The sequence below is a fragment of the Salvelinus fontinalis genome, chromosome 17 (genome assembly GCF_029448725.1).
Source record: "Salvelinus fontinalis isolate EN_2023a chromosome 17, ASM2944872v1, whole genome shotgun sequence".
Taxonomy (NCBI): Eukaryota; Metazoa; Chordata; class Actinopteri; order Salmoniformes; family Salmonidae; genus Salvelinus; species Salvelinus fontinalis.
Window position 1 is genome coordinate 11,291,374 of NC_074681.1, and position 26,529 is coordinate 11,317,902.

At 41.5% G+C, this 26,529-nt stretch overlaps 2 protein-coding genes across 2 annotated transcripts in view; one reads left to right on the forward strand and one right to left on the reverse strand.

The window, feature by feature from the left end:
- Window positions 1-2,575: 2,575 nt before the first annotated feature.
- On the reverse strand, window positions 2,576-18,224 carry LOC129813687 (calcium-binding mitochondrial carrier protein SCaMC-1-like). The gene is made up of 10 exons (XM_055866101.1): window positions 17,743-18,224; window positions 16,232-16,358; window positions 15,929-16,016; window positions 13,640-13,751; window positions 10,212-10,370; window positions 9,803-9,955; window positions 7,735-7,842; window positions 4,778-4,945; window positions 4,337-4,487; window positions 2,576-4,039 (listed from the first exon to the last, which is right to left on the reverse strand). The coding sequence occupies exons 1-10, from the start codon at window positions 17,923-17,925 to the stop codon at window positions 3,858-3,860; spliced, it is 1,431 nt and encodes a 476-aa protein (XP_055722076.1). The 5' UTR covers window positions 17,926-18,224; the 3' UTR covers window positions 2,576-3,857.
- Window positions 18,225-22,295: 4,071 nt separating this feature from the next.
- LOC129813689 (EEIG family member 2-like) overlaps window positions 22,296-26,529 on the forward strand; it is a 37,944-nt gene continuing 33,710 nt past the window's right edge. The window contains exon 1 of the mRNA XM_055866106.1: window positions 22,296-22,747. Within this exon, the coding sequence (XP_055722081.1) occupies window positions 22,602-22,747 (146 nt within the window). The 5' untranslated portion in view covers window positions 22,296-22,601. The remainder of the gene's footprint in view (window positions 22,748-26,529) is intronic.

Here is a 26,529-nt window from a genome sequence, read left to right on the forward strand (position 1 = left end):
CTGAATCCTTTCAGCCAATCAGCATTCAGGGTTTGAACCACCCAAGTTTATAATATGTTTTATATCAGAATCCTTCATGAGCTACAGAACTGTGATGTGCTACTTTCCCCCCTTGACTGCACCAAGTTGTGGTAGTATATCAGACCGTATACCACAGTTTGACCCAAAACAGTTATTTTTACTGTTCTAATTACATTGATAACCAGTTTATAACATCAATAAGGCACCTGGGGGGTGTGTGGTATATGGCCAATATACCACGGCTAAGGGTTGTATCCAGTACTTCATGTTGCGTCGTGCCTAAGAACAGCCCTTAGCCGTGGTATATTGGCCATATACCACAAACATCTGAGGTGCCTCATTGCTATTATAAACTGGTTACCAACATAATTAGAACAGTAAAAAGTATTGTTTTGTCATAGAAAGCTTATTGTACATATACCACACTCCTCAGGCCTTATTGCTTAATTATATCCTCAGAGGCTCAGGGTATTAACACAAATATCTACGCTGCCAAACTAGCTACCGCCCTCTAGTGGAGGGTTTTACGTGGTCACCCACCTGGGTCCTGGAGAGCCATAGGGTGTACAGCGTTTCATTCCAGCCCAACCATGACCTGATTCAGCTCATCAAGGTCTTGATGATTAGATGATTAGTAGAATCTTTTGTTGCTGGGTTGGAACAAGGACCAGGGTTGGAGACCACTGGTCCCTTCCCTGACCAATACCATCATCTCTTTGAGATCCTCTGCGATGGAGTGGAACTTCTCAGGAAATGTGTCCTCCATGGCGCTAGCTTGCTCATGGCGCTCTCTGACGCTGGAGACCCTCTCCTTCCGGCCTGTGGCCTCCTCATCATCACTGGTCCCAGGGGACTCCAGCTCCCCTGGAGCTATAGGAACGACTGGGGCCATCACTGGCCTGCTTCTTGGGGAGTGGGAATAGGACTGAGTGGCAGAGGAAATGCAAGACAAGGCATTGGTTACAATTCCAGTTATAAGTTAGAACTTTATTTTGATTATTTTATCAAAGTTGTGTTTTGGGTTGATGTTATATAGAAGTTGGATTAGCCTAACACAGTATATTAGCTGAGAAGCATACGTTTAATAAAACAAAATGCACAAGGCATTGCTAAATGTATTAAGATACCGTAGATGGCATCATCGGCATGTGAAAGACAGTCATTAATACCTTCTTCTCTGTGGTCCTCTTCTTAACCTTCGGGAACTCTTGATTATCAACAGTTATGTACTTCTAAAAATACTATTTTTTGTTAGAGAAAGCTTATCAAGTGTAGGGATTCCTGGAAAATAATGTGTTTAATACATTCTCTTCCAGAATCATCTAAATGAATGCAGAGCTAAATTGATCTCATTAGCTATACATTCCATCCTTATGTTAAATATACAGTACCTTTTTTCCCTTGTAAAATGTTTTGCATATTGAAAGCCAAAGGTCTTACACTTTTCTGAACTTAGATCTTACAGCTTGGTCGATAGACATCTTGTCATCCTCAAGAACCCCTTTCAATTATTTAACCCTCCTGCTGTGTTCCGGTCCAATTGGACCGATTTACACGTTTTCTCAATGAAAAATGTAGTTCATTTAATCTGATTGTCATAAGGTTCCATGACTTTGTCCACACAGGGCATCTGAACACACAACATACATTTTGATGATTTTCATTACATTTTAGGTGTTTTATTTAACTTTTGTACACCTGTGGTGTTCCTGGTCAAAAATGACCGGTCATTAAAAATGAATGGGTGTGACTACAATTAGTGTATAAAATTTAGTTCAGGCACATGCCCATTCATCAGATAGACACACTTCCTCTCCCAGACCCCCACATGCATGTGTGTTTGAGCACACACACACACCTCACTCCCCTCACTCCCCACACTTGTTGGCATTCTCACAAATAATCGCAGCATTGTTTCAATAATATATATAACTTTTCTCACAACTCTGGTATATATAGCTTTTTTGAGGCCTTGCTCACAAATAATTCTGTGGCAGCACAATGACCAAACGATATACTGTATGTGAGGCTCTTGATCATATCTTTGAGGAGGATAGGCCAGGAAACTGTCAGTGAAGATTCATTAGAGGAGAAAGTAGTCTGTGATAAATAGCACAATGTTTCATCTGAGTATTTATTATAGTCAAAATAATCCATACATGATGCTTTTTTTACTCAAAAAACGAGTTGTATGAGCTCAGGTCAATGAGGCCTGCAGGCCATAAAAGCAAATAGAAGTTCAAAACGTGTAATGTTCACAAGAACTTAAGTTGATAAAAAGATCTAACACAACATTAGGTGATAATATATGTATTATTATGGATTTATAATCAGCTATAATGGGGCGGTCATTTTGGACCAGGAACACAGAATTAATTAACATGAAATGAACACAACATGAGGGTTAACCGAGGGTTTCTCCTATACAAATAGCCAGAGCCTTTAAAAACATATTATATTCTTGAAAGAACATGATAAACATCCACTTACCATTTGTAGTAGTAGTAGCCCTCCTCAGCTCTATAGCCTAGAAATAAAAGTTCTGCGAGCACTGTTTTCTGTTTTGTTTTATTTCAAACAGGTTCATGGCGTTCGATCGATTACGTCAAAAGAAGTTTGAATCATCTAGAAATGACAAATTTCTATTTCATAATTTGCGGACACAGCATTCACAAACTTGCACTGCGTTTGTTGTAAACCCTCTAGATGGCGCCATGCACACAGCATTGCACACAGCAGAGGATTAGCCTTTGCAATGGGAGCACTCCAATCCTTTCCATTGTCAACATTGATTCTTGGACAACTGTCTGTAAACACTTGTATTGACCCATAACACATGCAATGCTTTTCTTTCAGTCTAAGCTTTGTGAGCTCAGTGAGAACATTCATGCATCGCTCACAATGTCAACCGATTCAGGTATAACAGTATTACATACTCAAACATAATTAAGACATTGAGGCAACATAATAACAATTGGTCTAACTGTAAATGTTAACTGCGTGCATGGTATGCACGTGTGTGTGTGTGTATTGAACTGCAGGTGTGTGTGTGTGTGTGTGTGTGTGTGTGTGTGTGTGTGTGTGTGTGTGTGTGTGTGTGTGTGTGTGTGTGACAAGGGTGGGATTATTCTGAATTCCAGTATTAACAGATTGAATTTCCGTTTTCAAGACTTTCCCTCGGCTCCATTCATGATTGACAGGCAATATTTGCATGCAAGTTTGTAACTATAAATATTTTGCTAGGGATACAGTTTAACAGTCAAGAACAACAATGGAAATACATATGGGGAAAAAACACATGAAAAACATAGCATTGAGGCTGTTGTAAATTACACTGAAAGTGTAAAAACATGAATAAAAACCAACCAAATAAAACATACAATTATGATATTTAACTGAGGGTAAGGCACACTTAAACAATAATGTAATCTCTTACGTGCACATGGGGTACTTCATATTACAGAAGAACAGAAAATACTTTAGACAAAGCTCTCAACAGTGTTCACCTGAATACCGTTTCCTTTCCCCCTATACAGTGTAAGACCCATAATGCAGTTCTTCTCAGTTATATTGCACCATCTTATGTGTTGGATATGTCTCATATCTCTGTGCGGTAAAGGGGTGAACGTCATTTTGGGAGTTTTACTGATATGGCCCAGTTCCAACGAGCCTTAGCCTCTCCTTGCGAGACTCCCAGAGCGAACGTGATCTCGATGTTTGGCTACGCGAGAACATAGAAGTCTATGTGCAACACAAACCTGGTTGACTGTCTGAAAGATCTAACGATCTAACAGCCTATCTCACGATCCCTGCATCATCCAGAGATGGATCAGTCCTCATTTGGAGATCCCCAGGCCGGTCTTCATGTATTCGTAGACCACATAGCTGATGCTCACAGCAGGAATGACTTTCATGAAGTTGGGCAGGATACCCCGGTAGAGTCCAAAGAACCCCTCGTTAGCCAGGATCCCCTTCAGTAGCCCACTCATGGTGGACTTGTCTGACGCATCCAGAGTTGCTGTGAAACAGATAGTGAAAGAAAGGACGCAGGAGTAAAATAAAAGGTTCGTTTGTTCACACTCACTACCTCAGGTTTGCACTTAGTTTCTCTCTCATGGCAATCAGATTATCTCTGTTAACCATAGAGTAAAAAAAATAATTATATGATTAAGTAGCAGATGGTTTTATTCGTCAAATATTTATTTCAGTGCTGCTGGAGAGCTTTGACAGTAAATAGGTGATTTTTGTACGTCCATTGTTTTTCCTCTTCAATCAATAAAGTAGTAACAGATGCATTTTGATTGTCATGTATTACCTTGCGCCTGCATGCGTGTGCGGAGCAGGGCGAGGGGGTAGCTGGCCAGCTGGCCACACGTGCTGGAGATGGTGCCACATCCTAACAGCACCAGGATGCCAGGGTTGGCCGTGTCTTTGGCATAGCTGGACAACCAGGCATTCTTCAGGCTCTGGGGTACACAAACACAGGGTGGGGTAATCAACAAGGATCATTTAGGGATGTGACTGCCACCACAGGAAATCTGTGTTCAGACAGTGGTCACATTAATGTTGTAAGCCTTCCCTCATTTAGATAAATGCAATTCAGTGGATTCACTGGATTTAATTCTTGAGTGCTGAAAAACTTCCAAGATGATGGAATTCTCTGTTTTAGTAATACATGTCAGTGAACTGTAAATCATTGTGTTACTGTAATGAGGAATAGCATTGACTCAGTGATATGAATCGTCAGCCTGCAGACCTCGTAAACAGCTAGGTCGATGCCAGCATAGGGAATGATGCCTATCATGTTGGGAGTGTAGCCTTTATAGAAGGCTTTGATGCCCTCTTTCCTCAGAATCTTCTTGGCACAGTCAAACATTCCATTATACTGGCCAGTTTTCCCCAGAGTCAGTCTGGTCTTCATGACCTAAAAAGAGAGGAGGAGAGAGGAGAGAGAGAGAGAGAGAGAGAGAGAGAGAGAGAGAGAGAGGGGAGAGAGAGGAGAGAGGAGAGAGAGGAGAGAGAGGAGAGAGAGGAGAGAGAGAGAGAGGAATGAGAGGAGAGAGGAGAGAGGAGAGAGGAGAGAGAGGAGAGAGGAGAGAGGAGAGAGGAGAGAGAGAGAGAAAGAGAGAAAGAGAGAAAGAGAGAGAGAGAGAGAGAGAGAGAGAGAGAGAGAGAGAGAGAGAGAGAGTAGATAAAACATAAGTGTCTTATTTTATTTAGACTACAAATGGGTGAGTAACCGTGTAAATGCACTGCTTTACGAGAAGCCAAAATGAATGGTGTGCCATCTAATGCCACTATCTAGCGGGACAGAAGTTTGAGCCTTTTTACGTAGCTTATTTGTCATGAATACATAGTAACAACACAAAGAATTGCACTCTTGTTTCAACTTTTACGTTCAAGTTACAGTGAGCTCCAAAAGTATTATGACGGTGAAAATTGTTGTTATTGTTTTGTACTCAAGCACTTTGGATTTGAAATGATACAATGACTGAGGTTATACATGACAATCAAAATGTATCTGTTACTACTTTATTGATGGAAGGACATACAAAATTCACCTATTTACTGTCAGCAGCTGTCACGTTCCTGACCTGTTTTCTGTTGTTTTTTATGTGTGTGATGGTCAGGGCGTGAGTTTTGGGTGGGCAGTCTATGTTTTCCGTTTCTATGTTGGTTTTGGGTTGCCTGGTATGGCTCTTGATTAGAGGCAGGTGTTTTGCGTTTTCCTCTAATTGAGAGTCATATTAAGGTAGGTTGTTCTCACTGTTTGTTTATGGGTGATTGTCACTGTGTCTGTGTTTGTTGCACCACACGGTACTGTCTCGTCTCGTTCGTTCGGTCGTTCCTGTTTATGTGTTCCTCGTTTCATGTAAGTTCATAGTTTAGGTCTGTCTAGTTCGTTTTGTTGTTTTGTAAAATTATTCAAGTGTTCTTCGTGTGTTTAGTTTCGTCTTGTTAAATAAAGTTCATTATGTATTCACAACCCGCTGCGCCTTGGTCAACTCACTCACCGAAAGAGAGCCGTTACAGCAGCACTGAAATAAATATTTGACTAATAAAACCATCTACTACTTAATAATGTAAATTCACTTTTTTAAACTCTTGTCAGCTTTAATTTTAGGGTATTTTTATCATAGTCACCTCATTTTAGGGGACCAAAAGCATTGGGACAAATTCACTTATATGTGTATTAAAGTAGTCATAAGTTTCGTATTTGGTCCCATATTACATTTACGTCATTTAGCAGACGCTCTTATCCAGAGCGACTTACAGTAGAGTGCATACATTTTATTACATTTTACATACTGAGACAAGGATATCCCTACCGGCCAAACCCTCCCTAACCCGGACGACGCTATGCCAATTGCGCGTCGCCCCACAGACCTCCCGGTTGCGGCCGGCTGCGACAGAGCCTGGGCGCAACCCAGCCCAGTCTGGGCGCGAACCCAGAGACTCTGGTGGCGCAGCTAGCACTGCGATGCAGTGCCCTAGACCACTGCGCCACCATATTCACAGCACGCAATGATTACATTAAGCTTGTGACTACACAAACTTGTTGGATGCATTTGCTGTTTGTTTTGGTTGTGTTTCAGATTACTTTGTACCCAAATAGAAATTAATGGTAAATAATGTATTGTGTCATTTTGGAGTTACTTTTATTGTGATTAAGAAAATAATATTTCGAAACACTTCTACATTAATGTGGATGCTACCATGACTACGGATAATGATGAATGAGAAAGTTAGACGCACAAAGATCATACCCCCCAAAAATTCTACCTTTCCCTGTTATTGTAATGGTGAGAGGTTAGCATGTCTTGGGGGGAATGCTAACCTCCCCTGTTATTGTAATGGAGAGAGATTAGCATGTCTTGGGGGGAATGCTAACCTCCCCTGTTACTGTAATGGAGAGAGATTAGCATGTCTTGGGGGGAATGCTAACCTCCCCTGTTATTGTAATGGTGAGAGGTTAGCATGTCTTGGGGGGAATGCTAACCTCCGCTGTTATTGTAATGGTGAGAGATTAGCATGTTTTGGGGGAATGCTAACCTCCGCTGTTATTGTAATGGTGAGAGATTAGCATGTCTTGGGGGAATGCTAACCTCCCCTGTTATTGTAATGGAGAGAGGTTAGCATGTCTTAGGGGTATTTACAAATCTTATTTACAATAAAAGTGACTTCAAAATGACACAAAAGTTTACCATTCATTTCTATTGGGCACAAAATAATCTGAAACACAACCAAAACAAATGTGTAGTCACAAGCTTGATGTAGTCATTGCGTGCTGAGAATACGGTACCAAATACTTACATTTTTACTACTTTATACATACAAGTGAATTTGTTCCAATACTTTAGGTCCCCTAAAAAGTGCTGTACGGTTCTGAACGGTTCCCCAGATATGGATGAAAAGACGCTCAAATTAAAGTTGACAGTCTGCACTTTAACCTTATAATCATTGCATAATTTCAAATCCAAAGTGCTGGAGAATAGAGCCAAAACGACAACAAAAAAATCTGTCACGATCCCAATACTTTTGGAGCTCACTGTATTTCTGAGAACTAGCCTTTCTCTCTCACCAAGATAAAAATGTTTCATGAATGCCACTTGATGAAATTGACCGCAGTAGACGGAAATGTCTTTGGAATGTTAATAGAATACTTGATGAAATGAATTCCAGAGACCTGAAAGTGACAGTGGGTGGTCTCACCTCCATGGGGTAGATGGACGACTGGGCCGTGGCTCCTGCCAGAGAGCCAGCCATGAACCTCTGGTGGGTCTGGACCTTCCCTCCCTCTGGTGTCAGCAGCTTCTTATACTGACAGGAGATACATCATAAAGACAACACAGAGATACTATCAAAACATTTACCCTTTCTTCCACCTTCCCTCGCTTCCTCTGTCCGTCTTCCCTCTCTCGCTCTGCCCGTCTTCCCTCTCTGTCTGGCTGTCTTCCCTCTCTCGCTCTGTCCGTCTTCCCTCTCTCGCTCTGCCCGTCTTCCCTCTCTCGCTCTGCCCGTCTTCCCTCTCTGTCTGGCTGTCTTCCCTCTCTCGCTCTGCCCGTCTTTCCTCTCTCGCTCTGTCCGTCTTCCCTCTCTCGCTCTGTCCGTCTTTCCTCTCTCGCTCTGTCCGTCTTTCCTCTCTCGCTCTGTCCGTCTTTCCTCTCTCGCTCTGTCAGTCTTTCCTCTCTCGCTCTGTCCGTCTTTCCTCTCTCGCTCTGTCCGTCTTTCCTCTCTCGCTCTGTACGTCTTTCCTCTCTCGCTCTGTCCGTCTTTCCTCTCTCGCTCTGTACGTCTTTCCTCTCTCGCTCTGTCCGTCTTTCCTCTCTCGCTCTGTCAGTCTTTCCTCTCTCGCTCTGTCCGTCTTTCCTCTCTCGCTCTGTCCGTCTTTCCTCTCTCGCTCTGTACGTCTTTCCTCTCTCGCTCTGTCCGTCTTTCCTCTCTCGCTCTGTCCGTCTTTCCTCTCTCGCTCTGTCCGTCTTTCCTCTCTCGCTCTGTACGTCTTTCCTCTCTCGCTCTGTCAGTCTTTCCTCTCTCGCTCTGTCCGTCTTTCCTCTCTCGCTCTGTCCGTCTTTCCTCTCTCGCTCTGTCCGTCTTTCCTCTCTCGCTCTGTCCGTCTTTCCTCTCTCGCTCTGTCCGTCTTTCCTCTCTCGCTCTGTACGTCTTTCCTCTCTCGCTCTGTCCGTCTTTCCTCTCTCGCTCTGTCCGTCTTTCCTCTCTCGCTCTGTCAGTCTTTCCTCTCTCGCTCTGTCCGTCTTTCCTCTCTCGCTCTGTCCGTCTTTCCTCTCTCGCTCTGTACGTCTTTCCTCTCTCGCTCTGTCCGTCTTTCCTCTCTCGCTCTGTCCGTCTTTCCTCTCTCGCTCTGTACGTCTTTCCTCTCTCGCTCTGTCAGTCTTTCCTCTCTCGCTCTGTCCGTCTTTCCTCTCTCGCTCTGTCCGTCTTTCCTCTCTCGCTCTGTACGTCTTTCCTCTCTCGCTCTGTCAGTCTTTCCTCTCTCGCTCTGTCCGTCTTTCCTCTCTCGCTCTGTACGTCTTCCCTCTCTCGCTCTGTCCGTCTTTCCTCTCTCGCTCTGTCCGTCTTTCCTCTCTCGCTCTGTTCGTCTTTCCTCTCTCGCTCTGCCCGTCTTCCCTCTCTGTCTGGCTGTCTTCCCTCTCTCGCTCTGTCCGTCTTCCCTCTCTCGCTCTGTCCGTCTTCCCTCTCTCGCTCTGTCCGTCTTCCCGCTGTCTGGCTGTCTTCCCTCTCTGGCTGTCTTCCCTCTCTCGCTCTGTCCGTCTTTCCTCTCTTTCTCTGTCTGTTTTCCCTCTCTTTCTCTCTCTGTCTCTCTCTGTCGTCCCTCTCTGTCTCTGTCCGTCTTCCCTCTCTGTCTCTGTCTGTCTTCCCTCTCTGTCTGTCTTCCCTCTGTCTCTGTCTGTCTTCCATCTCTTTTTCTGTCTGTCTTCCCTCTCTTTCTCTCTCTGTCTTCCCTCTCTGTCTCTGTCCGTCTTCCCTCTCTGTCTCTGTCCATCTTCCCTCTCTATCTCTGTCCGTCTTCCCTCTCTGTCTTCCCTCCGTCTTCCCTCTCTGTCTTTGTCCGTCTTCCCTCTGTTTCTGTCTGTCTTCCCTTTCCTTCTCTGTCTGTCTTCCCTCTCGCTGTCTATCTTCCTATTTCATTAATGTTTCCTTTCCTCGCTATCGTTTGATTCATTTCTTCCTGCTTTCCATATGTCACTGTGTCTTTCTCTCTAGGTCTACCTCTTATTGTCTACCTCCATCACAGTAAAGATATGAAAAAGTGTCCAACCTGTTCGTAGGCCATGAATTTGATAGCGGTCTCAGGGGCGATCTTTAACACGTTGATCCCGTTCCCTCGCCATAGTGAGGCCACGCCCCCTTCCTTAATCATCTGTTTCAATCCTCCCAACAGGGTGATCCGGTTGGACTTGGAGGAGTGGACCTGAATCACAACCACAGGTGTTGTAGATTATACAATACTAATGGGTAGGTAGCATTCCTGTAGTGCTTTTCACTTTGTCTCCAACACTTCACTTTGTAAAGGGTTGTAGGCCTCAAAAACTGTATAAGAGAAAAACTCTAAATTAAATGTGTAAGGTTTGTGATAAGGGTTATAGATAGATGTTAAATCATATAAAGCGGTCTACTTTCGGCCTCCATAGAGTGGTCAGACTGTGACAACCTTTCAGGTGCTCTACCTGCATGAAGACCTTCACCCTGTCCAGGGGGGCGGTGCCGGTGCGAGAGACCGCCCCGGCCATCGCCCCGGCAGCCAGCTGTTTCCACCAGCCTCCCGAGGTCTTCTCCTCCTCAGTGAACTCATCAGGGATGGCAATGCTCTCTCCTATGTCCAGCACCTGGTGAATAAAAAATATTAGCTTGAACAGGTGCCAAACTGACAGGAATTCTGTATGATCAATACATGTATTCTTATAGTAAACTGTTCAGTCGCTCTTTCATGTTGTTCCAACTTCCCATTCTTCATCAGATTGCCCAAAGATAACCTTCGAGCTATAGTAAGTAACAGATGTGGTCAATACAGTGCCAAGGCCTAACCAGACTGCTACCTCCCCAACCAGCAGGCCTATTCTCATACAGTACTGAAACTGTCTACCAACACCTGCTACATATGTAGTATCTTCATTTGGCCAGTTTTGTCAAATGAGTAAAATAATCCTCCAGCAGGACAATTTGATTTAAAAAAATAATAATTTAAGTGATCATTTTTAACAGGAAATTAGTTTTGATAGTCTACAGTACAGTAGTGGCCAAAAGTTTTGAGAATGACACAAATATTAATTTTCACAAAGTTATTTTTATAGATATTTTTGTCAGATGTTACTATGGAATACTGAAGTATAATTACAATAATTTCATAAGTGTCAAAGGCTTTTATTGACAATTGCATGAAGTTGATGCAAAGAGTCAATATTTGCAGTGTTGACCCTTCTTTTTCAAGACCTCTGCAATCCGCCCTGGCATGCTATCAATTAACTTCTGGGCCACATCCTGACTAATGGCAGCCCATTCTTGCATAATAAATGCTTGGAATTTGTCAGAATGTGTGGGTTTTTGTTTGTCCACCCGCCTCTTGAGGATTGACCACAAGTTCTCAATGGGATTAAGGTCTGGGGAGTTTCCTGGCCATGGACCCAAAATATCGATGTTTTGTTCCCATAGGCCACTTAGTTATCACTTTTGCCTTATGGCAAGGTGCTCCGTCATGCTGGAAAAGGCATTGTTCGTCACCAAACTGTTCCTGGATGGTTGGGAACAGTTGCTCTCGGAGGATGTGTTGGTACCATTCTTTATTCATGGCTGTGTTCTTAGGGAAAATTGTGAGTGAGCCCAATCCCTTGGCTGAGAAGCAACCCCACACATGAATGGTCTCAGGATACTTTACTGTTGTCATGACAGCTCACCTTGTCTTCTCCGGACAAGATTTTTTCCGGATGCCCCAATCAATCGGAAAGGTGAGTCATCAGAGAAAATGACTTCCTCAGCAGTCCAATCCCTGTACCCTTTGCAGAATATCAGTCTGTCCCTGATGTTTTTTCTGGAGAGGAGTGGCTTCTTTGCTGCCCTTCTTGACACCAGTTCATCCTCCAAAAGTCTTCGCCTCACTGTGCGTGCAGATGCACCTGCCTGCTGCCATTCCTGAGCAAGGTCTGTACTGGTGGTGCCCCGATCCCGCAGCTGAATCAACTTTAGGAGACGGTCCAGACGCTTGCTGGACTTTCTTGGGTGCCCTGAAGCCTTCTTCACAACAATTGAACCGCTCTACTTGAAGTTCTTGATGATCTGATAAATGGTTGATTAGGTGCAATCTTACTGGCAGCAATATCCTTGCCTGTGAAGCCCTTTTTGTGCAAAGCAATGATGACGGCACGTGTTTCCTTGCAGGTAACCATGGTTGACAGAGGAAGAACAATGATTCCAAGCACAACCCTCATTTTGAAGCTTCCAGTCTGTTATTCGAACTCAATCAGCATGACAGAGTGATCTCCAGCCTTGTCCTCGTCAACACTTACACACCTGTGTTAATGAGAGAATCACTGACATGATGTCAGCTGGTCCTTTTGTGGCAGGGCTGAAATGCAGTGGAAATGTTTTGGGGGGGGATTCAGTTAATTTTCATGGCAAAGAGGGACTTTGCAATTAATTTCAATTCATCTGATCACTCTTCATAACCTTCTGGAGTATATGCAAATTGCCATCATACAAACTGAGGCAGCAGACTTTGTGAAAATTAATGTTTGTGTCATTCTCAAAACTTTTGGCCACGACTGTAGGCTTTAGTTTAGGTCCATTTTGGATATACTTGAATGTCGTAGGGGAGAACAATATATATCTTGTTATTAAACTATATATAACAGAGGTTGTTGATGTGTATGGCTGCATTTCAGAGACATTTTTGTACCTTTGAATGTCGCAGTAGTAGGACATTTATTATGTGTGGTGCTTTAGTGTTTGAGCGAGAGAGAGAGAGAGGTGTTCAGTGAATTTATGGAAATCACTAAGCTCATTTGAATTCTCAGTAACAGAGTGATCAAATGAAGATACTATATCTGTATCCCACCACAAACAGTGACACAAGCAGTAACAGTAATACCCTTTTAGCAGGTAGTCTCAACAGTACGTTATGGAAGCCGCTTACTATTTGCTAGAAATAAACTTTGCAAGATAACCCCACTGGAGATAAGCAAAAACTGTACATTTTTCTGATAAAAGTCCAAAGTCAAAGTCAAAGTGGAAACAGCATTGTACTCCACAGTTTGACAGTTAAACGGCTATTACTGTCACGTTCCTGACCTTGTTTTCCTTTTGTATAGTTGTGTTTATTGGGTCAGGACGTGAGCTGGGTGGGCAGTCTGTGTTGTTTGTTCTATGTTAAGTGTCAGGTTTAATTGACCTTGTATGGCTCTCAATCAGAGGCAGGTGTTTTACGTTTTCCTCTGATTGAGAACCATATATAGGGAGGTTGTTTCACATTGTTTGTTGTGGGTGGTTGTCTTCCGTGTCTGTATGTCTACCACACGGGACTGTTTCGTTTGTGGTTCATGTAGTCTGTTCCTGTTCGTGCGTTCTTTGTTTATTGTAAGTTCTCAAGTCCAGGTCTGTCTACATCGTTTATTTGTTTTGTAGTTTATTCAAGTGTTTTTCGTGTTTCGTCTTCGTCTGTAAATAAATATATATGGATTCAACATACGCTGCGCTTTGGTCCAATCCCTACTCCTCCTCTTCGGAAGAAGAGGAGGAGGACAATCGTTACAATTACAGAGAATATTCTAGAAGGCCTACATTCACTGTACTGCTTGATCTGGAGGCTGCTTTAGGTAATATGTTTCTTATTATTTGAGCACTGTGGTGAGGCTGTTGGTCAGTGCATTTACATTACAAGGCCCAAAGACAGACACAAACATTATCACAATCTGAACTATTAATGGCCCTTTATTGATTTCAAAAATAGGACAGGAGTTTTTATCCCATATTATTGCTTACACCCATCAAGTTCCTTCATTCATTCAAGAGATGGATGTGTGTGCGTGCTGTGTTTGTGTGTGGCGTGTGTGTGCTGTGTTTGTGTGTGGCGTGTGTGCGCACTAGGACTGGGTGACCCACTGACCGTGGAGTGTTTCCAGTAGCGTACGATCTCGTTCAGGTTATGGGCAGGGTTGAACAGGAAGTGATCCCTCCACTCGTTCCAGTCCACCATCATGGTGCCATCGATGTCCATGCTGCACAGGCAGGATATGAGATCACAGAGCAAGATAGTAACAGTACTAGCCTGGTTGCCAATCTGCATCTGCTTAAGCCAACAGCCCAGCACTAACACTGATTCAACAAATCAATGTTTTTCTGATTAGTTGAATCTAAATTCTTAGAGTAGGGCTGCACGATATGGGCAAATATTTTCATCAAATATTTCAATTGCGATTTGACGTGCAAATAACAATCTAAACACTTAGGTAAACTGTTGGAATAATATACAGTACCAGTCAAAAGTTTGGACTCATTCAAGGGTTTTTCTGCATTTTTACTATTTTCTACATTGTAAAATAATAGTGAAGACATCAAAACTATGAAAGAATAAATATGGAATCATGTAGTAACCACAACAGTGTTAAACAAATCAAAATATATTTTAGATTCTTCAAAGAAGCCACCCTTTGCCTTGATGACAGCTTTGCACACTCTTAGGATTCTCTCAACCAGCTTCATGAGGAATGCTTTTCCAACAGTCTTGAAGGAGTTCCCACATATGCTGAGCACTTGTTGGCTTATTTTCCTTCACTCTGCGGTCCAACTCATCCCAAACCATCTCAATTGGGTTGAGGTCGGGTGGTTATGGAGGCCAGGTCATCTGATGCAGCACTCCATCACTCTCCTTGGTCAAATATCCCTTACACAGCCCGGAGGTGTGTTGGGTCATTGTCCTGTTGAAAAACAAATGATAGTCCCACTAAGCGCAAACCAGATGGGATGGCGTATCGCTGCAGAATGCTGTGGTAGACATACTGGTTAAGTGTGCCTTGAATTCTAAATAAATCACTGACAGTATCACCAGCAAAGCACCCCCACACCATAATACTTCCTCCTCCATGCTTCACGGTGGGAACCACACATGCGGAGATCATCTGTTCACCTACTCTGCGTCTCACAAAGACACGGTGGTTGGAACCAAAAATCTCAAATTTGGACTCATCAGACCAAAGGACAGATTTCCACCAGTCTAATGTCCATTGCTCGTGTTTCTAGGCCCAAGCAAGTCTCTTCTTATTGGTGTCCTTTAGTAATAGTTTCTTTTCAGCAATTCGACCATGAAGGCCTGATTCACGCAGTCTCCTCTGAACAGTTGATGTTGAGATGTGTCTGTCACTTGAACTCTGTGAAGAATTTATTTGGGCTGAAATCTGAGGTGCAGTTAACTCCAATGAACTTGTCCTCTGCAGCAGAGGTAACTCTGGGTCTTCCTTTCCTTTGGCGGTCCTCAAGAGAGATGGTTTTAGTGACTGCACTTGAAGAAACTTTCAAAGCTCTTGAAATTTTTCCAGATTGACTGACCTTCATGTCTTAAAGTAATGATGGACTGTCATTTCTCTTTGCTTATTTGAGCTGTTCTTGACATAATATGGACTTGGTCTTTTACCAAATAGAGCTGTCTTTTGTATACCCCCCTACCTTGTCACAACACAACTGATTGCCTCAAACGCATTAAGAAGGAAATAAATTCCACATATTAACAAGGCACACCTGTTAATTGAAATGCATTCCAGGTGACTAACTTATGAAGCTGGTTGAAAGAATGCCAAGAGTGTGCAAAGCTGTCATCAAGGCAAAGGGTGGCTACTTTGAAGAATCTCAAATATAAACTATATTTTGATTTGTTTAACACTTTTTTAGTTACTACATGATTCCATATGTGTTATTTCATAGTGTTGATGTATTCACTATTATTCTACAATGTAGAAAATTTTAAAAATAAAGAAAAACCCTGGAATAAGTAGGTGTGTCCAAACATTTGACTAATACTGTTAATAGAATAACTTCTATTAAGAAGCAAAGTGGAAAGCAGCATCATTCTGGTTTGGACCAATCGGTTGACTGCATTTGACCCAACAGAACCGCATGCAAATGTATAGTAAATCTAACAGCATGGAGGAACTGCACTGCTTAAGTGACATGGAGCAGAGCTTGTTGTGTGTGGGAAACAGCTGCAAGAGAAAAACATGGAGTAAACTATAAAAGCGGACATTACCCACGGCTGACATGAGTTTCTAAATATTGCGATATGGATCTCTTGCGATATGGATACTGCACATGTCAATATTGCGATTTCAATGTAAAATTGATTTATTGTCAGCCCTGGGTTAGAGTACAAAATGCAAGCAATGAGTGATTTATGAGGAAAAACCTTTGTAGGATGGTCTGGGCCTCTTCCTGGGTGATGTCCATGCCCAGCTCTTCAAGGGACTGCTTAATCTCAGAGGCATCGATGCGCCCTGGAGGAAATGACGGAGACATTTCAATGTGTAGTTAAAGTACATTCTGTAGCTAAATGCTGTTAAGTATGATGCTTGTTCTATCATGCCTTGTTGCTTTATAACAGTGATATTATTACACTGTTATGAGAATCGTGTCATTCTGACAGGTCTCATCATGTACTGTTCTTCTTCTAAACTATTCAAATAAAAGTTTCGTATAAAAATGATAATACCGTCGTTGTTTTTGTCCAAGCTCTTGAACGTAAGGCGCAGTTTCTTCTCATGCTCTTTCAGATATTTGTTGAACTCGTTGAAGTCAAGCCCTCCATCTTTGTTTTTGTCACCGGACGATACAATCTTCTGTGCAGACACAAATGAGAGGGTTATTTTATTTGCCTCACTGTAGTAAGTTTAACCCTTCATTGCCTATGAAGCAAGCTACTCTGCAAGGTTAGTCATCACACAAGATCACACCCTGACAAAGACAGGAACAGTATAACATTCCTAAACTGTGTATTGTTATAGAGTTGATGTAACTGTGGAGCTGCAAGAGCATGTTGTGCACATGACTGAATACTGAACGGTAATGAATATTTCAAACTGTCTGGAGATGGCGAAGTCAATGGGATGTTCCACTGTAGCTGGTAACAGATACCAAAAGATCTGTTTTCATTCCCTGGTACTGTGGAGGAAGTAGCCTTTTCTCTCCTTCGACCAATGATGCACTAGTTCTCAGTGTTGACTAATTCTCTGAGAACTAGTGCAACATTGATCGATGACAGAAAAGTCTAGTGATGAAAGTGATTAACTATTCTGTGGATGTCATATTGACGATGAAACCGACCTGTGCGTCCCGCAAGTTAAACCAGCCCCAGGCCTGTATCCACAAAGCATAGAGTAGGAGTGCTGATCTAGGATCAGGGCCCCATCTGTCCAGATAGTCCTATTCATTATGATCGAAAAGGCTGAACTAATTCTACACTCTTAGAAAAAAAGGTTCCAAAGGGGTTCATTGGCTGTCCCTATATAGGAGAACCCTTTTCGGTTCCAGGTAAACCCCTTTTCGGTTCTAGGCAGAACCCTATGTGGAAAAGGTTCTACATTGAACCCAAATGGTTCTACTTGATACCAAAAGGGTTCTACCTGGAACAAACAGGGGTTCTTCAAAGGGTTCTCCTATGGAGACAGCCAAAGAACCCTTTTAGGTTCTAGAGAGCACCTTTTTTCTAAGAGTGTATATCAGCACTTCTACTCTGAGAATGTGTAGATACAGGTCCATGCCTGCTCTGATAACCCCAGGCACTGTAACACTACTGCTCTATCTCTCCTGGATATGACACGTGACAGGGGAGGAACTGGTTGCAAGACTAAAGTTCAGATAGAACTTTATATAAACTAAGTACTGTTCTATTTACAGGACACATGCATATACTACAGGAAAATGCCCTACAGTGAATGGATGAATAGTCTAAGGGAATGAGAACGTCATATGTTTATTTAATTGCTACCCATATGTCCCACTAGCTTGGTCCCAGATCTGTTTGTGCTTTTGCCTACACCGTTATCATTGTAAAGCCAATGTTTTGCATGACAATTCCATAAGGAGTTGGTAAAAGAGCAGAAAACGAACTGGCACCCAGGCTAATGTCCCACTCCCAATTGAACCATTGAGCTATATATAATAATAATTGAATAGGTTGCTTGGAAATAGAACATAATGGCTCTTCGTTGCATGTGCATTTACCTGCGCTGCACCTTTGCGGAATGATATGCCCATTGCGGTTAGGCCTGCTCTCAATTCGGCAACATCCACCTTCCCATCCTTGTTGGTGTCCAGCTTATCGAACAGGTCCTGGTATGACCTTTGACTGTCGGGATCCCAGCATCGGGAGTCCGTTAGTAGAAGTCCTCTTATAACCTGATACATTGTTGCGGTTGGAAAAGAGGTAATAGATAGGGCCTTGGCTATGTTTCTCAGAAAATTGAATGCATAGCAATATTGAAAACCACAGCTTGGGAAAAGATAGCCATTGGTATGCGGTCTGTCGTCTTAATCAGTCGCTCGTTGTAATTATCTCCGTTCGCGACAAGAAAAACACCGATTACCGAAATGTGTGACGACGATCTGACACAGCTCCATACTCCCTGTAAATAATGCTGCAAATCCAGCAAATAGCCTGACATCCACTCATGAGGCTGCAGTCAAATTGAGGGCGTGGTATAATAAGGAATGAGGCAAACAAAGCGAAGGGGGTTGCCTATACTGATCTATGCTAGGAGAGCCTCTGGCTGTGCAGTTTAAACATTTTTTTTTTTAACCTTTATTTAACTAGGCAAGTCAGTTAAGAACAAATTCTTATTTACAATGACGGTCTACCCCGGCCAAACCCGGACGACACTGGGCCAATTGTGCGCCGCTGTAGTGTGATAATAACCTTATCTGTCAATGTTATTATTAACGTGTTTTATAACTGAGATGGCCTATTTAATAGTCATATACTATATACAATGGCTTGCGTTGTATAGAATTAGATTTATTAGGGGCGTTGTCTCACTCTGTAAAGAGCGCAGAGACATTTCCTGTTGAAAACAGTGCCTTCAGAAAGTATTCACACCCCTTCACTTTCTCCACATTTTGTTGTGTTACACCATGAATATACAATTGATTAAATTGAGATGTTGTTTGTCACTGGCCTACACACAATATCCCATAATGTCAAAGTGGAATTATGTTTTTAGAAATGTATACAAATTAATGAAAAATGAAATGCTGAAATGTCTTGGGTCAATAAATATTACATCCCTTTGTTATGGCTAGCCTAAATAAGTTCAGGAGTAAAAATGTGCTTAACAAGTCACATAATACGTTGAATGGACTCACTCTGTGCAATAATAGTGTTTAACATGATTTTTTGAATGACTACTGTAAGGTACCTCAGTCGTGCGGTGAATTTCAAACACAGATTCATCCACAAAGACAGGGAGCTTTTCCAATGCTTCGCCAAGAACGGCACCTATTGCTAGATGGGTAAATACATTTTAAAAAGCAGACTGAATATCCCTTTGAGCATGGTGCAGGTATTAATTTAACTTTGGATGGTGTATCAATACACCCAGTCACTACAAAGATACAGGCACCCTTCCTAAACCAGTTGCCGGAGCGGAAGGAAATCACTCAGGAATATTACAATTTTTTATTTAACTAGGCAAGTCAATTAGGAACAAATTCTTATTTACAATGACAGCCTACCCAGGCCAAACCCTAACAACGCTGAACCAATTGTGCGCCGCTCTATGGGACTCCCAATCACAGCAGGTTGTGATACAGCCTGGAATCAAACCAGCGTTTGTTGTGATGCCTCTAGCACTGAGATGCAGTGCCTTAGACCGTTGCACCACTCGGGAGCCCCATGAGGCAAATGCTGACTTTAAAACAGTTACAGTTACAACACTGTAGTTACTCCAGAACCTAATTGACAGAGTAAAAAAAGAAGAAAAGCTGTACAGTATACAAATATTCCAAAACATGCATGTTTGCAACAATGCACCAAAGTAATACTCCTCAAAATGTGACAAAGCACTTAACTTGTTGTCCAGAATACTTATTGTCATGTTTGGGACAAATTCAATACAACACATTACTAAGTAACACTCTCCATATTTGTAAGCATAGTGGTGGCTGCATTATGTTATGGGTATGCTTGAAATCATTAAGGAGTGAGGAGTTTTTCAGGATGAAAAATAAATGGAATGGGGCTAAGCACAGGTAAAATCCTAGAGTTAAACCTGGTTGTTGCCTGTGCTAAGATCTATTCTGTTTATTTTTAACCTAAAAAACTCCCTAGTCCTTGCTGAGGACAAGCATACCCATAACATGATGCAGCCACCACCATGCTTGAAAATATGGAGAGTGGTACTCAGTAATGTGCTGTGTTGTATTTGCTCCAAACATAACGCTTTGTATTCACGAGAACAAGTTCATTTCTTTGTCACATTATTTGCAGTATTACATTAGTGCCTTACACACAGGTGCCTTAGTGCCTTACACACTAATGCCTATTACATTAGAGCCTTATTTTAGTAGCCTAGCTAGGACTGTGGCAAGTGTCTGTACACTTTCCCTCCGCTGCGCGTTGTCAACTAGAGACACGAAAGGAGCGCAGTTGACGTTGAATTCACCGATGCAATCAGGCTGTAATTTCAAAAAGTAGATGACTTAAATGTTGACTGATTTATACTCGCTTGTGTGTCCTCTTGTCCTTAAGTGATAATTTATACCCGCATGTGAATCCTTTATCTTATAACTTTTTAAAAAACCAAGATGACATATTCTGTAGGCTACAGCAATGACCCGTTGGAACCGAAACTTGGCATGGACATTTACAAAATGTTTCAATTTACGGTCTGGTAGAAGATTCGGTCAGTGACACTATCTCTAGTGCTGCCTCAATCTCTAGGCTTTGGCAAATGTAAAGTGTAGTCCATAGGATATTCAATTAATTATCTGAAGTCTATATAGTCTGTTTGTCTGGACCTCAAATGATCTCACGATCATTTAGAATTTAGAGGCAGGAATGGGGAAAGTTTTCCAATTAAAGCTATGAAGATATCAACATTATTCACTAGGTGGCGTTATACCATTGGGTAGATGGAAGATGGAACCGCCAATGACTGAACATGGATTCACATCGTGTGTTCGTAAATTCTCTCTGGATTGCCACGGCGCGTTTAGGGCGTTTGTAAATTCAGAGCGTTGTCAGATTGTCCATTCATAAATTCAGAGCGTTGTCAGATTGTTCGTTCATAAATTCAGAGCGTTGTCAGATTGTCCGTTCATAAATTCAGAGCGTTTCGCTCTCGGAGTAGAGCGTTCTGACATCACAACGGCAGTCAAGCACCCAAACTAACTGGCTAAAGTTGGCTCGCTTGCTAGCTACTTCCAGACACAAACGAGAGCACACCTCACTCTGACCATTTTACTCGCCCCAGCAGAGCTAGCTAGGCTATTTTCATGTTATCTAGAGCGTTTGTGACTGTAACTATGCTGCTGGCAACAATTTAATAACGTTTTTTTTGCCGACGTTTACTGACACCGGTCATATTCAACAGGTGTTGCGCATTCCTCATTTCCTCAGTTATTCTGCGCTGTGCCACACTCAGACGAGCGTGCTCTGAAATCGGAGTAGATAGCCATAGTTATTATATAGGCTATAAATTGGATAGGCTAATGAAGTAGAAATTCGGAGTAATTTTATCTGATTCTTTACAATGACTTTACAATGTTCTTCAGTCCCAATTGCACACTCTATTTTCTGTGATTTGAACCCACACTCCACATCACCCTTAAATAGAGTGAGCCACCAATACAAATGTAAACAATGGAGCAAATGCGTCATAGGTCCTTTGTCCTTTTGGTAATGATAAGGTAGGTCAGTTGTACCAAAGATACTGGTAACTAACCCCATTTTACTTGTGGTTGTACTTTCAGTAAGGCCGTATTCTTCCAAATCAAAGGACATATACACTGGGTGCACAACACATTAGGAACAAAATCCTTCTTTTGCCCGTCTCCCCCCCTTCATCTACACTTATTGAAGTGGATTTAACAGCCACTAATGGAGCTAAGCACAGGTAAAAGGGATCAATGTTTTGTACACTCAGTGTATTTAATGATTTGTAAAAACTGAAAAATAGAGACTGTGGATTTCTGTTTATGAATTATACTAACTTACCTCTACAAGATATGAAACACCACGGAGAATTGTTACCACATCGAGGATGATACATGATTTATGTGCACGACACGCATAGACGTTTACATCAGCCATAATAAGCCTTTGTTGATATTCATTCAGGAGCGACAGCTGTGAAGGGGGTTGGGATGGAAGGTGGAGACAATGTATTATATAATGCATATGCAATTGGATTGTGCAGTTACTACCATAAAAAAATTACCACATCATGAAAAAAAAATACAACGAATCAATGAACATACTAATGTATAGATAACCTACATTTAATTCATGATGTAGGCAATTATAGCCTAATCTCATCATACATTTGTTAAAATCTTAAATCAGTGTTAAAATTGTTCATTTGAAAACAACTGGCCATCCTTTGTTACAGTAGTGGGCTACTTGTTGTTTGTTTCTATTTTGTTACAACGTATCTAAGGAAAATCCATCAGAAACCATATATTGCTGTCATTGGTCAAATGGAAAAAAATGCAGCATTTACACCAATCGGAATAGAACGCGGTGTAAGCGTTTCCTCCTCCATACAAATTGAGAATTTCCTTAATCGTCACATACATTATGGGTTATGGCCAATGGTTATAGCCAGTAACAACTAGGGGTAGCTAGGCACTGGAGCGTAAAGTATTTGAATTGACCGACAATCGCTAGCAGACTGAGCTGTCACAGTCAGCCTGTTTTTTTTACCGCCTGCTATGTTAGGTTACAGGCTGGCAAGTGTGGAAGAAGTCACAGTCAAGAGACTCAAGAAGCTTGAGCTGTGGCTAACGACCCGACGTACATTATTTACCAGTTTTCACTAGCTAGCTAGCCTAGTTAGCTACTTTAACTAACGTTAGTTAGGTTAACAATGTCGTTCATTATGATGAAGAAAAATAAATTCAAATTTAAGGTAGATTTCGAGTTGGATGAACTATCTTCTGTTCCCTTTGTCAACGGGGTCTTGTTCTGCAAAGTACGGCTCCAAGACGGTGGCTTTACTGAAGAGTCCTCTCGGTAAGAAACTGCCCTTTCAATTTCATTTAGCTAGTTTACGTTAACAGTTACGTTAAGCAACTCAGGGAGACACAGAAGTGCGACTCGATCGTGGTTAGTTTACTGGCAGTGAGTGGCATTGATCAGTTAGCTAACATTAGCGAGCTAGCTAGCGCCCACACTCAAGAAGAGAGTGTTAATATGAGTGATGTGACTGAATAATGTTAGATATTAACATAGCAAACAATATCTAATTTAATCAATTATAGAATATGTAGTATTCACAATTGTATGTTGTTTTTACCTCTGTTTCTTATTTTGGTATAGTTAGCTACCATGGTAGTTTTTCTGTCATCTTGTTTTGACTGATGGTGATGCTGCTTGTCTGATTGATCGTTCTGACTGACTGACACACCAAAAGACCACCGGTCACGAAGCCAACTGTCAAATCAAACATTCATGGCTAGACATGTGAGGCTTGCTTGATCTATGCTATCTGACAACTTTGAACAAAACGTCTGGCAACTGAAGGTCACTAGATTTCCAATCTGAAATGCCAAGAAAATGTGATTTATTTATCATTTTGTTATAACCAATAGTCCAATATCTCAGACTTTAGACTGACTAGGTTCTTATTGATCAGACTAGTAGTTGCAAAAACTTGCAAATCATTCATCCCCAATCCAAGCCTATTTTCAAGGTAAAATTGGAGATATACTTATGTGGTGTGGTGTTCATATAACCACACCTGTACACCATTTTTAAAATGTTTTTCTTTGGTGCAAATAAATTAAACAAAACAATAACACAAGCTCTAAACATAACAAACACCCATTAAACACTTAATGGGTGCTGCAAAAACCTCCTAGCTTACATTGAACAACAACAGTTTCAATAGCCCCCATATGAGACTTCAAAGGATGACCCATACAGTTCCAAAAATCTCATTATCTCAATCACTCAAAACATCAGTTGATCAACAAGAAACGCTCGCTCTCCAAGGATCCAGAGCCATTGAGATGGCTAGACAGATAAGACCTGGTTAAAATCAGATCAGTCAAGTTAACAGCATCTAAACAAATTCTCTGATGTCATCCATTCACACCCTGGAGCATCCCATCCTCAGGATAGGACTTTGTCCATTGCATATGAACACAGACTATGGTTTTCCAGAGTGACTTAGTGTGCATACATTTTCATACTTTCTCCACATTGGTCCCAGGTGGGAATCAAACCCACAACCTTGGTGGTGCAAGCACCATGCACTACCAACTGAGCCACACAGGACCTAAAGAGAGGGAATTAAACAGCTCTAACGGTTCATTGTGGAAATTTAAGAGATGGCTCATGTCCAGGGTTGGGGAGTAACGGATTACATGTAAGGGATTACAAAAACCGGTAACTGTAATCTGTTACGTTACAAGCAAAAATATTGTAATCAGATTACAGATACCTTTGAAAAACTAGATGATTACTTTGAGGATTACTTTTCAATTCAGAAAGGACGTTTGTGTAAAAAAAATCTTTAACACTTTTCTGTTTTCTCAATGACATTCAAATCAGCATTGAAAAAAGGTGCACGTTTCAGTTTGTTCCACCTGAGCGAGTCAGACCACAAGTCAGAGATCACTATGATGACACACCACATGTGTTTGATGGATCGTGGGAAAAGCGCAGGAATAGGCTTTTGTAGGCTACAGTCCAAGCTATGTTTTCCAGTGGTGCGACTGCTGTCGGCATCCAAAGATCCAACTTGAATAAACGCTTGGAGGTAAGGATGACAGCAGTGGTGTAGTCTACGGCTACACGGATATCACTTTATTGATATCTACATAGCGCATTGATGTGAATCACACTGCTGCTCTCTCATTTAGCTATTTGCACCTTACGGGTTGTGGTTGTTGTGGATGGCTGTTCACAAATCTAAATGTGTATTTGAACCCAATAATGGTTGAATTCAAGAAGTTTAAGCTGCCTATCAATCAAATGAAACCAGTGGACAGCCAGTGAAAAATGCGCTCTTGCAACAGCTGCATAGTGCGGATCCCAGTCTATGGAATAAAAGTGGGGCTTTTATTGCTCAATCTAATTCATGCTGATAAAAAAGAAAATCCATGGGCCTAACGGACACATGATTAAACTTGCACACCTTTGATAGACTTAAAGGGGCAATCTGTAGTTGCTGCATCCATTTTCAGGCTTATAAATTATATATATATATATATATATAGCCATTGATTCTTGAAGAATATAACTTAGAAATCCCTCATGAGCTTAGTTCAACTGTCACACTTCATGATAACCCAAAATATAACCATGTTTTATTTCAATGTTTGTAAACATTGTAAATGTAAAGAAACACTGTATAGCCTCATAACAGGGCTAAAACAATCTTTTTTATATAATGGATGGTCAGTCCTTAGCTCTGTCTATTAATCTGAGAGTGGTTACATTTCTCCAGGCCCATTCCTCAGCTTTTTACCAAAATAGAGGCGGGGCAATGATTTTGTTATTGTTTCATCTGTGGATTTTCCCTTTAAACAGCTGCATATTATCATGATATCAAAGTGTCACCAACAAAAAGGTAAACAATGGGCCTATAGCAAATGCAGGATATGACATAACTTTTTCACATGTAAATAGCACTTATTCAGTAGTGCTCAAAGCATGCCATTCCATGAGCTCATCATTTATTTTTCAACTCAAATCAATGAGCCCAATCAGTCCTCCATGACAACAAAATCATAAACAACAGAGTAGGGCTGGTTAATAAATCCTTAGTTTTGAGGTGCTGCTCAGGTTAAACAATTTGGCTAATCTATATTTTCATATTTCCAAGTCCTATTCTTGAAGATCAAGGGGTAAAACATTTATTGGAATGACTGGAATTCTGATAGGCTTTGGTTTTGAATGTAAAAAAGTAATTTAATCATATTATTATATGTAGTAGAAAGCAATGGGTTAGAAAAAGCCTTCATAACCAACCCATAAAGTAACATTTAACATTCATATATGGCCAGCTATGTAAACTTTAACATGAATTTATCCTGCAATAGATGTCATTCAATTGGTAACATACATTTTTGTCTTCTTCTATAGCCTCTTAAGCGGAAAGTAATCTAAAAGTAACGGAATGTAATCAGATTACGTTACTGAGTTTGGGTAATCCAAAAGTTACGTTACTGATTCCAATTTTGGACAGGTAACTAGTAACTGTAACAGATTACATTTAGAAAGTAGCCTACCCAACCCTGCTCATGTCAACCCACTCAACAGCACAAGCAGGATGGTTCTTAAATTAGTCACTCTGGAAAGTAGTGGACACACATCTGGAGCAAGTGCCAGCTCCTAACGTCGACTCGGTTGTCACTCCCCGAGTGACTTTGCCACACAACTGCCTGCATTTTTCCAATTAGGTAAACATACCATAGAAATAAGAATAAATATAACGGGTCTCCCCATTCAAGTCAATGATGCCATAATCGGTGGACTTGTGGCCATTGCGAGTGTACCTAATCATTGTTGACTGACAATGTCAAGAAAATCTTGTGCGTGCTTCTGGATGGCCAGATTGCTAGTAAGAATAACAAGAAACTGCCATGTGGGGAATCGCAAGTGGCTCGTTTAAGCTTGTTTCATCTTGTTATTGATACTGTGTCTTGTTTTGATGGGTTTTGACTGATTTCATGTCAATGCTAATATTTTGGACAGAAATGGATGTAACTAAGGCTAGGAATGTCAATACAATCAAACTAACAACGATAATGATCACAAGTCAGTCATAACGCAAGCTAAAAACACTG

What these genes read in the sequence shown, in the direction of transcription:
- LOC129813687 (XM_055866101.1), bottom strand. Translation starts at nt 17,925, where the DNA reads ATGTATCAGGTTATAAGAGGACTTCTACTAACGGACTCCCGATGCTGG. An exon ending in GGGTGAAGGTCTTCATGCAG is followed by an intron (nt 9,956 to 10,211) that starts GTAGAGCACCTG and finishes GTTGTGATTCAG; the next exon opens with GTCCACTCCTCCAAGTCCAA. An exon ending in CACACGCATGCAGGCGCAAG is followed by an intron (nt 4,040 to 4,336) that starts GTAATACATGAC and finishes TCTGTTTCACAG; the next exon opens with CAACTCTGGATGCGTCAGAC.